Source organism: Varroa destructor, unplaced genomic scaffold (assembly GCF_002443255.2).
Source record: "Varroa destructor unplaced genomic scaffold, Vdes_3.0 BEIS01000001.1, whole genome shotgun sequence".
Lineage (NCBI taxonomy): Eukaryota > Metazoa > Arthropoda > Arachnida > Mesostigmata > Varroidae > Varroa > Varroa destructor.
In genome coordinates, this window is record NW_019211454.1 from 9,648,919 (window position 1) to 9,662,020 (window position 13,102).

Sequence of the window (13,102 nt, forward strand, 5' to 3'; positions counted from 1 at the left end):
AGTTTCTTAGGAATCGACCAATTAATGGTTAGCAAAGCAAATTAATTGAAAAATAACCACTTGAGTTTGTTCCTATTTCAACATGTCAACGGAACAGTATCCATAAATACTCCTTTAGAAAATATACATCTATAACGCTTGCTCCTTTTCTGTTGAAGAGAAGATAAATATGTTCCATTCTAACTTCATTCAGTGACGTGAATGACTCTGACGTTAATAAACGTTTTTATTCCTGAAAAAATAACATATTAAGGGTTCAAGCTGGTCTTCATAAATTTATATCCATACATACCTGTACGCCTACTTATCTCTTCGATGACTCTACAATCATTTCGGGTCATTTCCCTAGCGTTTAAAGGGCAAATCGGCTCACATAAGTAGTTCACACATATAACTTTTTCATTAATGCTACAACAACTTCGTCTTAAATACTTCTGTTCTTTAATCAGCAACGGTTAACTTCCTCAGCCACTTCCTAGCCCATGAAATGGGCGATTTTAGTTTAGAAGAAAAGTGGTTTTGAAGAGACGACTAGCAAATATTCATCTGTGTGAAATGTCATCATTATTCCAGTGTTGTTACCCCGTCCCACATTAACGAACATTCCCCCAGGAACATAAACCCACTTAATCTTATACGGTAAGTGGACCGCTACAAGCTTCTTTGAAATTAGATACACGAAATAACTATAATTGAAATTCCAAAAAATAAAACTACTACTCCTCTTAACGTTTTAGGAATAGATTGTAAAATATAATAAATATAATAAGGAGCGTTGCCAACCTGAAACTTTTATAAAACATTGACTTGTTTGCAGAAATTGCTTGAACAGTATTCTTCCGCTCAAGGTTTTAAGAGAGCTATCCCGTTCACATGGGTGAACATCGCGCCTAAGTGCAGGCCGAAATATTTGGAGGTGACAAAAAACAGGAAAAACGTCGACTCACTAAACTCTCAGGCATTGGGGTAAACTCATTTCGTTTAATATATGTCAATAGATTGAAACTACTGAGGTGTCACTTCAGCACCTGATTTAAATCTGACCCTTAGCTCACCGAACTATCCGTGTTACAAAATATCTCGTCTACGTATAACTTTCAACGTGAACATTTATTGAATCGTTATTATTATCATCATCATTGCCGTCATATATATATATATATACTCATTATAATTATATTAATTAATATATTGCTTGTATACGATATCACAAAATCACATTCATCATTGCTAAGCTCGGTCAGTTGCTGTTTGTCTTCTTCGCTCCTAAACCCGATGACATTCTAACTATATATATTTATATATATATATATATAACTCTTCCTTTCATAAATTTTCTCATTCTGTTTATTTCATTGTTTTTTTATCATAGCAGTGTTTCTGCTAGCGGTACAAAGCAGCCTTGGCCAGCGGGATGCGCGCAGAACGTCAGATTCGCGCATTGAATAGTCTGCATTTGAATGAACCCGCGCATTCCTTAGAAGTTCACAATTTTTTATTATTACTCGTCCTGCAATAATTTTTTTCTTGTAATTCTACATCAAGTCGGTGCGCTTCGTTACATTATTTATTTGCAACATAAGTTTTCGCCTTCACTCGCAGCGAAGTCGAGGGACTATGTATCCCTGTCTTCGAGCGTTCTTCATTATACTCTCACCATATATCACTATCATTATCAATATACGAATTATATTATTCTTATTATCACTTGATGCACTGCTGTTGTGCTTGCGTTCGCGTGTCGTTCTTGCGTTTGTCCTTATGTGTGTCATAATTTATAACATATTGCTGCCGCCTGTTTGGCTCGCTTTCTTTATTGGTATTACTATTATCATCGCCGCCATATGTATATATATTATTGCATCTCTCCGAACGCATCGTTGCACGCATCTACTAATTATGTTATTGAGTGAGTGGGATGTTGGGAAAACAAATCAGGTTCTGGAAAGGATTTTGGGGCGGTCATATTTCGAGTTATGGGCAGCGAATCAAAAAAGTGTGACCAGTGACCCATACCGCACTTGAGGAAGAGGTACATATTTTGCATTATTTTCGCGCCCTCAGAGTTATCTAACGTTTTCAAGTCACTAAACGTATTATCTTTTTTTTTTTTTCTAAACCTATTATGTATGCTTGTCAAGTTACTGGCAGGTTAACAGGGTTCACTTATACGCTTGTTCGTTAGGGGACAGTACGCTCAATGGACATTACGAAAACTGGAAGGTGATGATGTCTGCTGGCGTGCTCCACTGGTGATAGTCGTTGATCAGGCGCGAGTTGATGGGATGTTTGATGGATTTTTATGTGTCTTTGATGGAGGATTAGAGAGTAAGAAGTGAAGGAAAATGGTATCAACTGATGGCGCGTGATGATACACATTAATGTTTGATGAGTACGTGATGAATATATGTTTTAAGTCGGCGGAACGTTTTTCTTTATTTGCCCCTTTGCTCCTTCATGAGCACATTCGCTTTTCCTAGCTTCGGAAGGGTTGTATGCTCTTTCTCGATTGGAGTCGTTGTCTCGGATCGATTCGCTCTACTTCGTCACAATGTATGAAAGCTCAATGATTCTATTGAGTACTCTCCGACGAAGTTTCGGTGTCGTGTAGGCCCAGACAGACAACCATTCTTCATGAATAGCTAGTTCTTTAAGATCGCCAGCTCTTGACGGGCCGTACGCGCGAATCATTGATCGGGCTAGGCACAATGATGACCTAGACGATGACAAACCAAAGCGGAAATGGGCAAACGCATAATTGTTAATTGGGCTAGCAAACGGCTGAATATACAGTTAGTCAGACCATCTGCTGGCTTTTCATTAAGCTAAAAGAATAAATTGAAAGCATGCCAAACCTGAACATCTCGATGGATACATCCGTCGCAAATGAAGCAGCGAACAAGTCGGCGGGGTAACAAGCGCTGTGTAAAGGTGATGGCGTCGAGTCGGGTTCCGTTTTGAGGAGACGAGGGTGATGTTGTTTATGCCCATGATAACCGTTGCGAGTGGGATTGTGTCCCCCGGTTAGCTGCGCCAGGGCATGTCCGTTATGGTTCAAGAAATCAATGAGACTTCCGGGTGTGGTAGGAGGACTCTTTGAACCACGCACTACTAAGGGGATGGCATAATCTTGCGCATTACTCGAAGTAGAATCCGCGGTATCCTTACTGTTCAGAAGGAAACAAACAAATAATTATAAGAGAGAGAAAAGCAATAGGCCGTCTACAGGTAGGATCAGTATTCTCAAGAGAACGCCCTTTGTCTGGTTTGAGGGTACCTGGAAAAACTAACGAGTCGACAATATTCTAATTGAAGTCAAACCTAACAAGAAGAATAGTCACCAGGGTGCTTCTTCAAGCTCCCAGGTTCGTATGGTTATTAACTGGAGGAGTGGCGAAAGCTATCATTACAGATCAGATAAAATACCCTTTTATAAGGCTTATTTACTTTTCCACGAAGCAATTATTAGGCACGACTACAATTGGCACAAGCTGCAGCATACAAGAAAACACTATTGTCGCCTTTATGAGCACGTAATCGTCCTAAAACTTTGTGTTTATGATCGCCATCTCCGTCACTGTCATACTTCTGGTTGGCGCTCGATAGTGTATAGTTAATTTATTAATAACGATACATATTGGCAAGCAAACGAAGCCGACCGATCAGTACTTCTGCTTCAGATTGGCAGTTGCTCAAACCCATGTACTACTCACCGTGGGGAATTATGACTAGAAGGGTTGCTGTTATTGTTATTATTCGCTGCGGACAGACTTTCCAAGGAGTCGAAATGAGAACCAATTGACACTCCGTTGTTGATCATAGAGTCATCGCGACCTGAGAGAGGTGAGGCTGAGCGTCGATCTCCGCCACCGCCTCCGGAAAGCCTAAACTTTTTATGAGTCGTGGAGCTGTTTTCCTCGTCCTTGTCGTCTTCGTCATCTTCTATTGATCGGTGCCGCTTGTTGCTTCCTGGCTGTGTTCCTTCAGGGCTCATCGGCGGAGAACTGCCGGGTTCTTGACTCGCATCTGGGTACGGGTACACATATACGAGTGTTATAAGAAAAGATCAAGTGAAAATCAAAGAAAAGCAGAAGTGTATGGCCAACTGAAGCCCACTAGCGAAGTGGCAGACTGCTTGTGGAAGTAAAAATGTGTTCAGTAGAAATACAATTTTCTTGGGATTTTCTTTGGGAATAATCGGTAATCTACAAGGTAATAATAAAAAGAAAAAAACAAGTGTATATAAAAACAACCCTTTAGCTAAGTTGGAAGAATCAATTTTTCGAAGAATCGATTGTGTTTACGACGACAATACGTTTTCATATTGATAATGATAACATTTTTTATATAACAATGACGATACGATACTATAACAGTATTAGATAATAATTAGAGATAACTAAATTTGAATATTTTGCACAGTTTTCTCACTGCTACAAATTCACTCATATTCCTAGAATTACCTGTCAATACATAGGATAGCACAAGAACTGCTAAAGACGCTCGTCAAACATACCATGCATTAAATCGCTATCTTGATCCGCGTTGTTTTGGTTGTCCTGATCCCCCAAGCCATCGCCTGCTTCCTCATTTTCGTCGGCTTCGTCATCCACGCCTAAGTCATCACATCCGGCAGCGATATCGAGCATCTCTTTCTTTACCTCACTACCATCGTCCTTCGAATCGATGATAATCGAGAGTGACTTCTCGATGAGGTTTTGCGTGTTTTCGTGGCCTGAAGAACCGCCATTTTCCCCCTGATGGTTGGCGGTTCCGGATGAATTCCCGCTACTCAAACTGGAGCCACTACCCGCATTGAGGCTCAGCTGAGGTGGAAATTGGTGCTGTTGTAGGGCCGAAATAACCAGTCGCCGTTGGAGCTCTTCGGCAGCGTTCTGTGGTGGGTGGGTTAACAGCTTCGTGACCTCTGTCACTACTGAAGAAAAGTAAACAAGATTAGAGTTATGGAGGATGGGGATTTTGTTTCAAAAATGCCCCGCGACCAGACGATTTGATTCGCCATTAAAGCGGCAGCGGAGAAACCGAGGTGGTGTATCTAGATCTCTTACAAAGAAATACGTGTAATAACACTTGAAACAATTATTAATAGTAGTATGGAATTGTATAAGGCAGACACAAATGACTCCAGCAGATTTTGAAATTGAGTAACATCTGAATTACTTGGTTTAGAATGACGATCTTTTAATATGCGGTACAGTCACGCTCCTTTATTTTTCGCGCACTCATTTCAGCATTCTGGATAGCCATATACCTACCATTTGTGTTGCAATATACGATTTCTCTTTTTGCGGTTACTCGAAGTAAATCGACAGTGGGACATATTTACCCGTCAGTTGCCCTTAGGGCATAGAAAAACCTACAATCATACGGATTTAGATCAGAAAAATAAGCGGGTTAAAGCCGATGCAGAATGTTCCTTTGCTTGATACAAGAAGTAACTAAAAAATAATGATGAAGTTTGGCATCAAGTATCCAGGCTGCGTAATTTTGATTGCCCTACTAACGGTTCATGAATTTCTTGAGGGGCCAGAGATAGCAAACTGCATTCATTATTTCACTTTTGACGAGTATTTGATTCTAGCAGATGCCGCTGACGTCCACTGCAGATTGGGTCATCATCTTGCGTCCGAACCTATTCGACACCGCCACGACATTCGATTGCTCTTTGAAGTCCTATATTCGCCTTATCCTTCTCCAGTTGGCGGTAAAGTTAAAACTATATTTTGTCCTGGCTGGGCGTATGTTTCAAACGGGTTTTTTGTTGATTAAAGTCTTGCAATTTTCTCGTGTAAGACACTATACGCATTTCCAACTGCCCTAGATTCGATTCATAGTGACCTATTTTTTTGCTCAGTTTCCACATTCTAAGTATTTGGGTTATAATTTTGTATCATATTATATGTCAAATGATCAATTTTGACAGACCGAGCCGTTATGCTCCGAACTATGCTTTGGTGAACAGCTTCCTCGATTGCGGCCCTGCACTCTTGTCCTTTAAGCCCCGACATCTCATCATTTGCCCACGGAGTGCAAAACACTCCAATATCGATTTTTGAAACTGTGCTGTGCGTTTGCTGTCTAATGTCTTCACCAATCTTCAATGAATTTTCTTACCGCTGTGGCCTTTAAGGAGCAAAAATTTGACCACTAACCATTGATTTTCAAGAGAAAAACTCTTTCTGAATTCATTCGTCGTGAAGTATATTCAATTGGTTATAGCGCACAAGTTTCTAGAAGACTCGAGTATTTGCAAACCAAATGTCATCGGTTAGTGGCGCGCTATTCTTAAACTTATGCAGTTGCTAACATTTGAAACAGTCTGATACTATAGAATAGCCAATTAAGGCGAACCGAACAGTCTGAAACTGAGCGGACCCTTAGAGACCAGAAAATGTCATGTTGTAGTGTAAGTTGCTTTTTTCAAATCTGATCGATAGATACGCAGATCAAGCGTTGTGGTTGTGGATGCCGTTGGCAAAGTAAGTTTAAATGGTGGACACAAGGTCAACTTACCCAAGGAGCCATGTTGTTGTTGTTGCTGTTGCTGCTGTTGTTGTTGCTGTTGTTGGATAATATGTTCAAGTTCATTGTAGTGGTTCCTGAGGTGTGATTTGAGGCTACTATGCTGCGAGAATCGCGCCGGACAATACTGGCATTCGTAGGGCGTCTCGCCAGTATGGCAGCGCATGTGTGCCTTCAGGTTACCTTTTTGCGTGAAGGTACGACCGCACTCCTCACATTTGAACGGACGCTCACCTAAACGCATTACGTTGACGTTTCCGTCGTTAGTCAAGCCCAGTCTAATCGCCTACTGCGCTTCAAATACCAATTTTCTGACGCATATATATATATATATATATATATATATATATACATGATAATTAGGTAAACAGGCAATGGTTTCGGAAAAAGCCAAACGATCTCAAAATCGTGTCCGAAACTGAGTGTTCTTTATGATTTATTTCGTTTGCTTTTCCAAGCTAATGAGTTAGTTGTGTTTACCAACTCTGCACGTAAATACAGAAGATTATATGTAATTTATCATCTTATTTTAGTTGTAATTATCGTCTATGCCAACAAGAACACACCAGTATGCAGGCGTTTATGCATGATAAGATTGCCTCTTTGTGAGAAGTCCTTGAGGCAGATGTCACACGTAAACGGTTTTTCTCCCGTGTGGGTCCGAAGATGTGCCATTAGATTACTGGCACCCATAATCTGCTTGAAGCATCGCGGACACTCGAGCACCTTACGTTCAGCGGCTTGGCCACTCTGACCGCTTGAAATTGATCCAGAGCTGTTGGACTGTGGCGTTACGGTCGTCGGCGTGCTGGCCTGCGTCGCGCCTCCGCCGCCACTGATGGCCACAGGGTTCGAAGCGACCGAGGGCAAGTTCGGAAGGCTAACAAGACTAGCTAACGCAGGAGGTAACCCAGGCAGTGAAGCGCTTCCGAGGCCGCTTGGTGTAGCTAATGGTGGCGATCGACGTGGAAAAGCGGGTTGCTGCCAGGATAGATCCGCCATCGCACAGTCCTGCGCCTACCCGAACCTAACGTCAATACACTAACGTCGCTGGCGCGCGATGGCGGCTCCTTGGGGCAATCGCGCACCTATTCAGAGATCGGAAGAGATGATCACAACAGACAGAATGATACTGTTAGTAATCGTTTTTGATCCTATTATTATTGTTATAACTATATATAACTTAAAACTAGTAATATATGTATTAGAATGAAGCAATGGGCAACGGTTTTTCTCAAACGAATGTCTGGAAGGTTAGTGCGTACAACAAATACAGAGTTATGGCCTGTAACAGCACAGATAATTGTTCGTTACACACACGCACGTAAAAACATGCTCTGTACATAAGTATGGACTAGGCTAATACCGTATAATATTTTTGTTGAATTTCAAGCAGCTGTTGGGCGTAACAAAGCAGACAGATTAAATAAAGCGTTTCCTCTTATGAGCATAGTAGTTGCAGTCAATAGTAGCAAAAAGGTATAAAACTGTCGCTTTTGATCTGCTTGGACCTTGAAGCTTCAAATGTTCATCGTATAGTTGAAATAATTCAAAGTAGCTACTCTATCGGTTCATTTCTCGGTCCTTTTTTTTAGTACCGTTTACGATCAGATAATAAACAAAGAATTAGACAATGAATATATAATTGTTCCTAGAAGTAGGAACAACAGGCCATATAGTTTCCCCTTAATCAGTTCAATAATGATGGTGATTATTATCGTTGCTATTATTGAAAGAGAGAGAAAAAGTAACACAACTTTACAACTTTTAGTGACAGCCGTACGGTTTGAGCTGGCTGTCGCTAAAATAAGGCTACGACAATGCAAACCACTTGAAGACCTCTAATTCAATGTCATAACAAAACGGTACATAAATGAATGGACTCATCGGACGTAATAAAAACCAAATTTAAGGGCACCTTTCTCTTCCCAATGCCCACTCTTGTCTTATGGTCGTACGTAATAGTTACGCTACGCGTCCATCGTAGTGAGCATCGTCGGATCTCCTGAGAACTGTAGCCTGTACCACGATAAAAGTATGCTACTATGTCGTATTTCAGCATTATGCGTCACCGTGCGGATTGCGACTATTTCGAGGAATTAACGACGAGCCGACAGCCAAGGACCTTGGCAGCGTTTTTGCCCAGGGACCGTACTTATCTAGTTTTGCTGATGCGTATTGATGTTGTTAGATTGTATTACCGCGAAAAAGCATGAAGCTGAAGGGGCGGCTACAGCCAGAATAGACAAGACCAAATGCGGTTCGTCGTAGCTGATAATCTCATATAGAGATGCTGTAAGAGAAGTCTTTACGGTCAGCGTATGGCTTTTTTGTTTAAGTTTGTAACATCCTTCAGTGTCGCGTAGGTTCGGTATAAAGAAGTCGACGTGTTCATAAGGCTCACTATATATATGTATATATAGAAGTGTGCTGGAAGGTCGCAGGCTAACAAAAGTAAAACACTTCACTCCTTTGAGGGCAAAAAAGGTTACTTGGCACTTTTTAACCTAACCGAAAATCTTCGTGATAGGGCAGTGGTAAATTTGGGTTCAAGTTGTGACGTAAGTTCGAATTCGCGCATGGACACACTTCATTTCGTGTTGGCGGGAGCCAGCCGGCTATAGCAACGCATAACAGCTAAAGTATTATATGTAACAAATAAAAAACACGTTTTCAACTTAACCGAAACCTCAGCCTTAACCGAAAAACAGTACCAAACCGTTTCCAACTGTTCTCAATAGACGTCGAATACCTCGTTCCGACATCACTAACGACAAGCATTTTTATCGTTCAAGCACAACGAAATCGACTAAAAGGGACAATTCAACAAGTTGTGGCAAGTTTATACCGCGCAATCTATTATCTCGTGGCCGCAAAAAGAGAGGACAGACGCTCCGAGTAACAGCAGTGGCCTGGGTCAGCATTCATGCTAAAACTGTCTCCTGTACGTCGACCTATATTTATTTGGACGGAATTCGGCACCATGGCGTATCGACATAGCCGTCGTAGTGGTAGCGCACTGCGGGGTAACATTTGCTTTCCTTTCTTTACAGTTCAACCATTGCAGCCAATGATGATCGTACTAATATGGCTGCCGTCAAAGATCACGGAGGTTTAATGCTGTTTCAACGTTCCTTCGTAACCTCTTCTGTCCTTTCCCGTGAAGATCGGGTGATATTGAACGATTTTAGATTCAACATCACTTTCGGCTACACTCTACGATCTAAATACAATAATAACAACAATATCCCTATCGTACACTACATCAATTCGAAATGAGGTTATGCGAGCGCCAAAAAGAAAAAAGACAACAACCGAAAAGTTATCAACCACTTTTACCTATTTACACACACACGTCGACATATACACGCAGATCTAAAGTGTACTGATAAATATACACACGTGTGTACATAGCTGTGAGCCTGTGTGCTTATGCGACCGGGGGTGGAGATGACGTCGTTCGACCGCCACTACGGCAGCTGCCGAAGCCGCAGTTGCCCGAATGTAATATATAATACATATAGAGCTAAATGATGACGGTGTCGAAATGAGACGAAAGAAAAAACCAGACGAAGAATGAACCAACAACGAAAAAACTCACCCATCAAAGTCTGCCGGGTAAGTAAGAACTATTTATATCAGGCATTATACCATACACACACATATAGACACAATCACACATATATATATATATATATATATATATATATATGTGACAACCGTTTGTGGGAATTAGGACCAGTAGCGATAACCCCTGAAGCGGGCGCAATTGCGACACAGCAGCAGTAAGCGCAACGAATTACGGCTATTTGCCGAAGTTGACGCTGTTCGCGCATCACACCACGGTTCGCAAAGGACATGCGTCTCGCGCAGGGATCCTGGACCAGGATCAAAGCCGGAGCCAACCTGAACGCCATGTAATGTTTCGTACCTACCGGCGGTTTTGCTATAATTTTCGCGACCAAGCTAACGTCCTTTGTGTATGACCGACTGAAGTCCGCACTCTTGTCACCGTACTGATACGAGCGAAAGAGACACCGGGTCGCGCTAACGAAAAAAAAAGACGACATCCCCGCTAAGTTTTCAGATCATGAATGGGTCAGCCAATGAAGTAACAGTGGCGACTAACCAGCTCGTTTGTTCGATATATCGATCGATTTTTTTTATTCTTTTAGCTCTTAAAGCTGTTTCTATCTTCTTTTTTCTTTCCTTTCCACTTCTGAGCATCGCGAATGACATCCTTTTCTGCTGATTTTTGCTGGGGATGCCCTAATTTTTCAGATTTCGATTTTATCTGCATTATAGTTATCTGCTGCGTTTTGCTGGCGACACACTACTTTTAAGTTACAGAGCTGGATTTTTGTGATTCGAAGATTAGTTATTTTTGTGTTTGTTCATATTAGAGCAACTTCTCACCGTCATTTGATGAATCCGTCGGTTCTAACACGCATTGAAGACCACTAATTTAATTATTGCAAAGAGTTCGCATTTGTTATTGATAATTTGATGGAAGAAGATCTCTGAAGATGAAGATGCTACTATTGCCTGAGACCGAAAGTATATTGTGCTGATGATATGCAGTGTTAAAATTCATTAACGAATTTTATTTGCACAAGGCCCAATTCACCAATTGCCAGATCAACCCGATTCTTTATACGGAGATTTGTGCCTTTGAGCTTTTAATGCGTGCATTTTAATCGCCTGCGGTTGATTCCTGCCAGATCTATCAGATATTTATTATCTTCTTTTCTAGAAAATTAGTTTTGATAGCATTCATTTTCAAATCTTCTTTTGTAGCTGGCCAAATAATAGCATCTTAGGGGAAAAATTAACAACGTTGAAAGGTAAGGCGCCTCAGTTTGATATAAAGCTAACCAAGCTAGGCGCTTTGCTGATAGCATAAAATATCGTCTATCGGAACAAAGGGATCCTCACTAGGTGATTCTGTCTGTGAGGTAGCTTTGTTTACGAGGTGCGGTCTAGGTAATGAAATGCCAGTTTTGCCATACATCGTTTACGGTTCGCTTTACGCTGGAAAGACCTATTAGCTGTCTGAAGTAATTCTTCAGCAGCAGACATAAAATTCGAATAATTATCGTATAAATAACTACCGTTGTTCAATTCACTGATCAGTTAACGTTTATTGTTATTGCTTGGCAGTTCGTCGGGATAGCGTGGGAGCAATGGCAACCCAAACGAAACTCATGATCTTTTCCGATGAGCATATCGCCCCCGGCTTTGGCACCAGTCGTCATCCAGTACTTCAAATGGTCCTAACAGGCTCCCCATTCATGGACATCGGCACAATGGTGATGTCCTAATCTAACAGCAACAATTTTTCCATCGCTAGAGATGGACTGGTCTAGTTATTAAACCAGTGTTGTTATCGTGATTTTCGCCAGAGTTCTTTGGTAAGCCATACCTAACCATTTACTGAATGTTCCTGATAGTAAATTCGAACTACACCGTCGGACGAGCAGAGCAGTTCCTCCGCTGATCAGCTGATCGAATAATCGACGATGGCGTTGGTAACGTCACACGCATACAAAATAGTTCAGCCTTTCTCTGACGTGCGCATGCTCGATATTCTACATGAAAACACAGAGGCACATACACACACAATAATAGACTGGCTACCCGACAATATTTTGTTACGCGAGGCAGATTTCCTTTTACCTGCTTTTTTGCAGCTCTACTGTGATCCGATTCGATACCAAATCGAAAAGAACTGCTACTGTTGCTCGCCCTTTACTCATCTACATATTATATATATATATCGGGTCCGATCGGTTGTATAGTCGTCGGGATGTCGCGATCGGGCGCAGTGTATCACCGCAACAGTGGTGCAGTCTCGTTTGACTTATGCGACCTTTCTTGCCGAATGACGCCGACAGGGAATCCGCTCAGCTCAGCGCTACGACGTACGAAGCAAATCTCTCTACTGAAATTTTTATTTTATCGACAGCAGCAGTAGCAACTGTTAGCGCTGGCGGCTGGATCATCCCCATCATCGTCACCCCCCTTTGCATCACCATCATCAACGTTTTATTATTATTTTCGATTCCCGTTGTTATATTTTTTCTTTTTATTATTGCTATTATCACCAGCAGCAAGATTAATTTTATCTGTATTTAATAATCGCAGTAAAACCCCTCTCATGCCACGGATCTCTGGGGCGGTTTATTGGGTCGCTCCCATTTTTAATAGGTTTGGCTCAGCTTATTTCATTTCGTTTTCGGTCCGAAGTGGAACCAGTGGCGTCAGTTGGCGCCGCATTTGAATGCCGGCGCAGATATTCGACGTCTGGTCCTGACGCAACCAATAAACAGCACCAATAGGCAACAACGAAAAGGCCCAAAGGCCAATGAGTAACATCCGCAATGACTAACTGAAGTTGTTGGTGATGTTGGCATTCGTTGTCAGTATAGATTCGACAGTTGGCCACAAACAACTTATCTCGCAGGAGGTATCTCGCGCAAGCAGCCGCATCCTTCACAGCAGTATAAGAAAAGGATACGTTTTATTTATATAGGAAAAAAGAAAAAACACCATATATATA

General features: G+C 41.6%; 1 protein-coding gene across 3 annotated transcripts in view; it reads right to left on the minus strand.

Annotated features, from left to right (window-relative positions):
* Nucleotides 1–1,091: 1,091 nt before the first annotated feature.
* The window catches only part of LOC111250889 (uncharacterized), a 123,788-nt gene continuing 111,777 nt past the window's right edge, over nucleotides 1,092–13,102 (minus strand). For 2 of the 3 annotated variants that reach the window (XM_022806825.2, XM_022806832.2), the window contains 6 exons: nucleotides 7,110–7,631; nucleotides 6,535–6,777; nucleotides 4,517–4,936; nucleotides 3,714–4,026; nucleotides 2,856–3,167; nucleotides 1,092–2,716 (listed from right to left, as the gene is read on the minus strand). In XM_022806825.2, coding sequence (XP_022662560.1) covers nucleotides 2,539–2,716; nucleotides 2,856–3,167; nucleotides 3,714–4,026; nucleotides 4,517–4,936; nucleotides 6,535–6,777; nucleotides 7,110–7,545 — 1,902 coding nt within the window. In that variant the 5' untranslated portion in view covers nucleotides 7,546–7,631 and the 3' untranslated portion in view covers nucleotides 1,092–2,538. The remainder of the gene's footprint in view (nucleotides 2,717–2,855; nucleotides 3,168–3,713; nucleotides 4,027–4,516; nucleotides 4,937–6,534; nucleotides 6,778–7,109; nucleotides 7,632–13,102) is intronic. The other variant, XM_022806842.2, reaches the window with a different exon arrangement.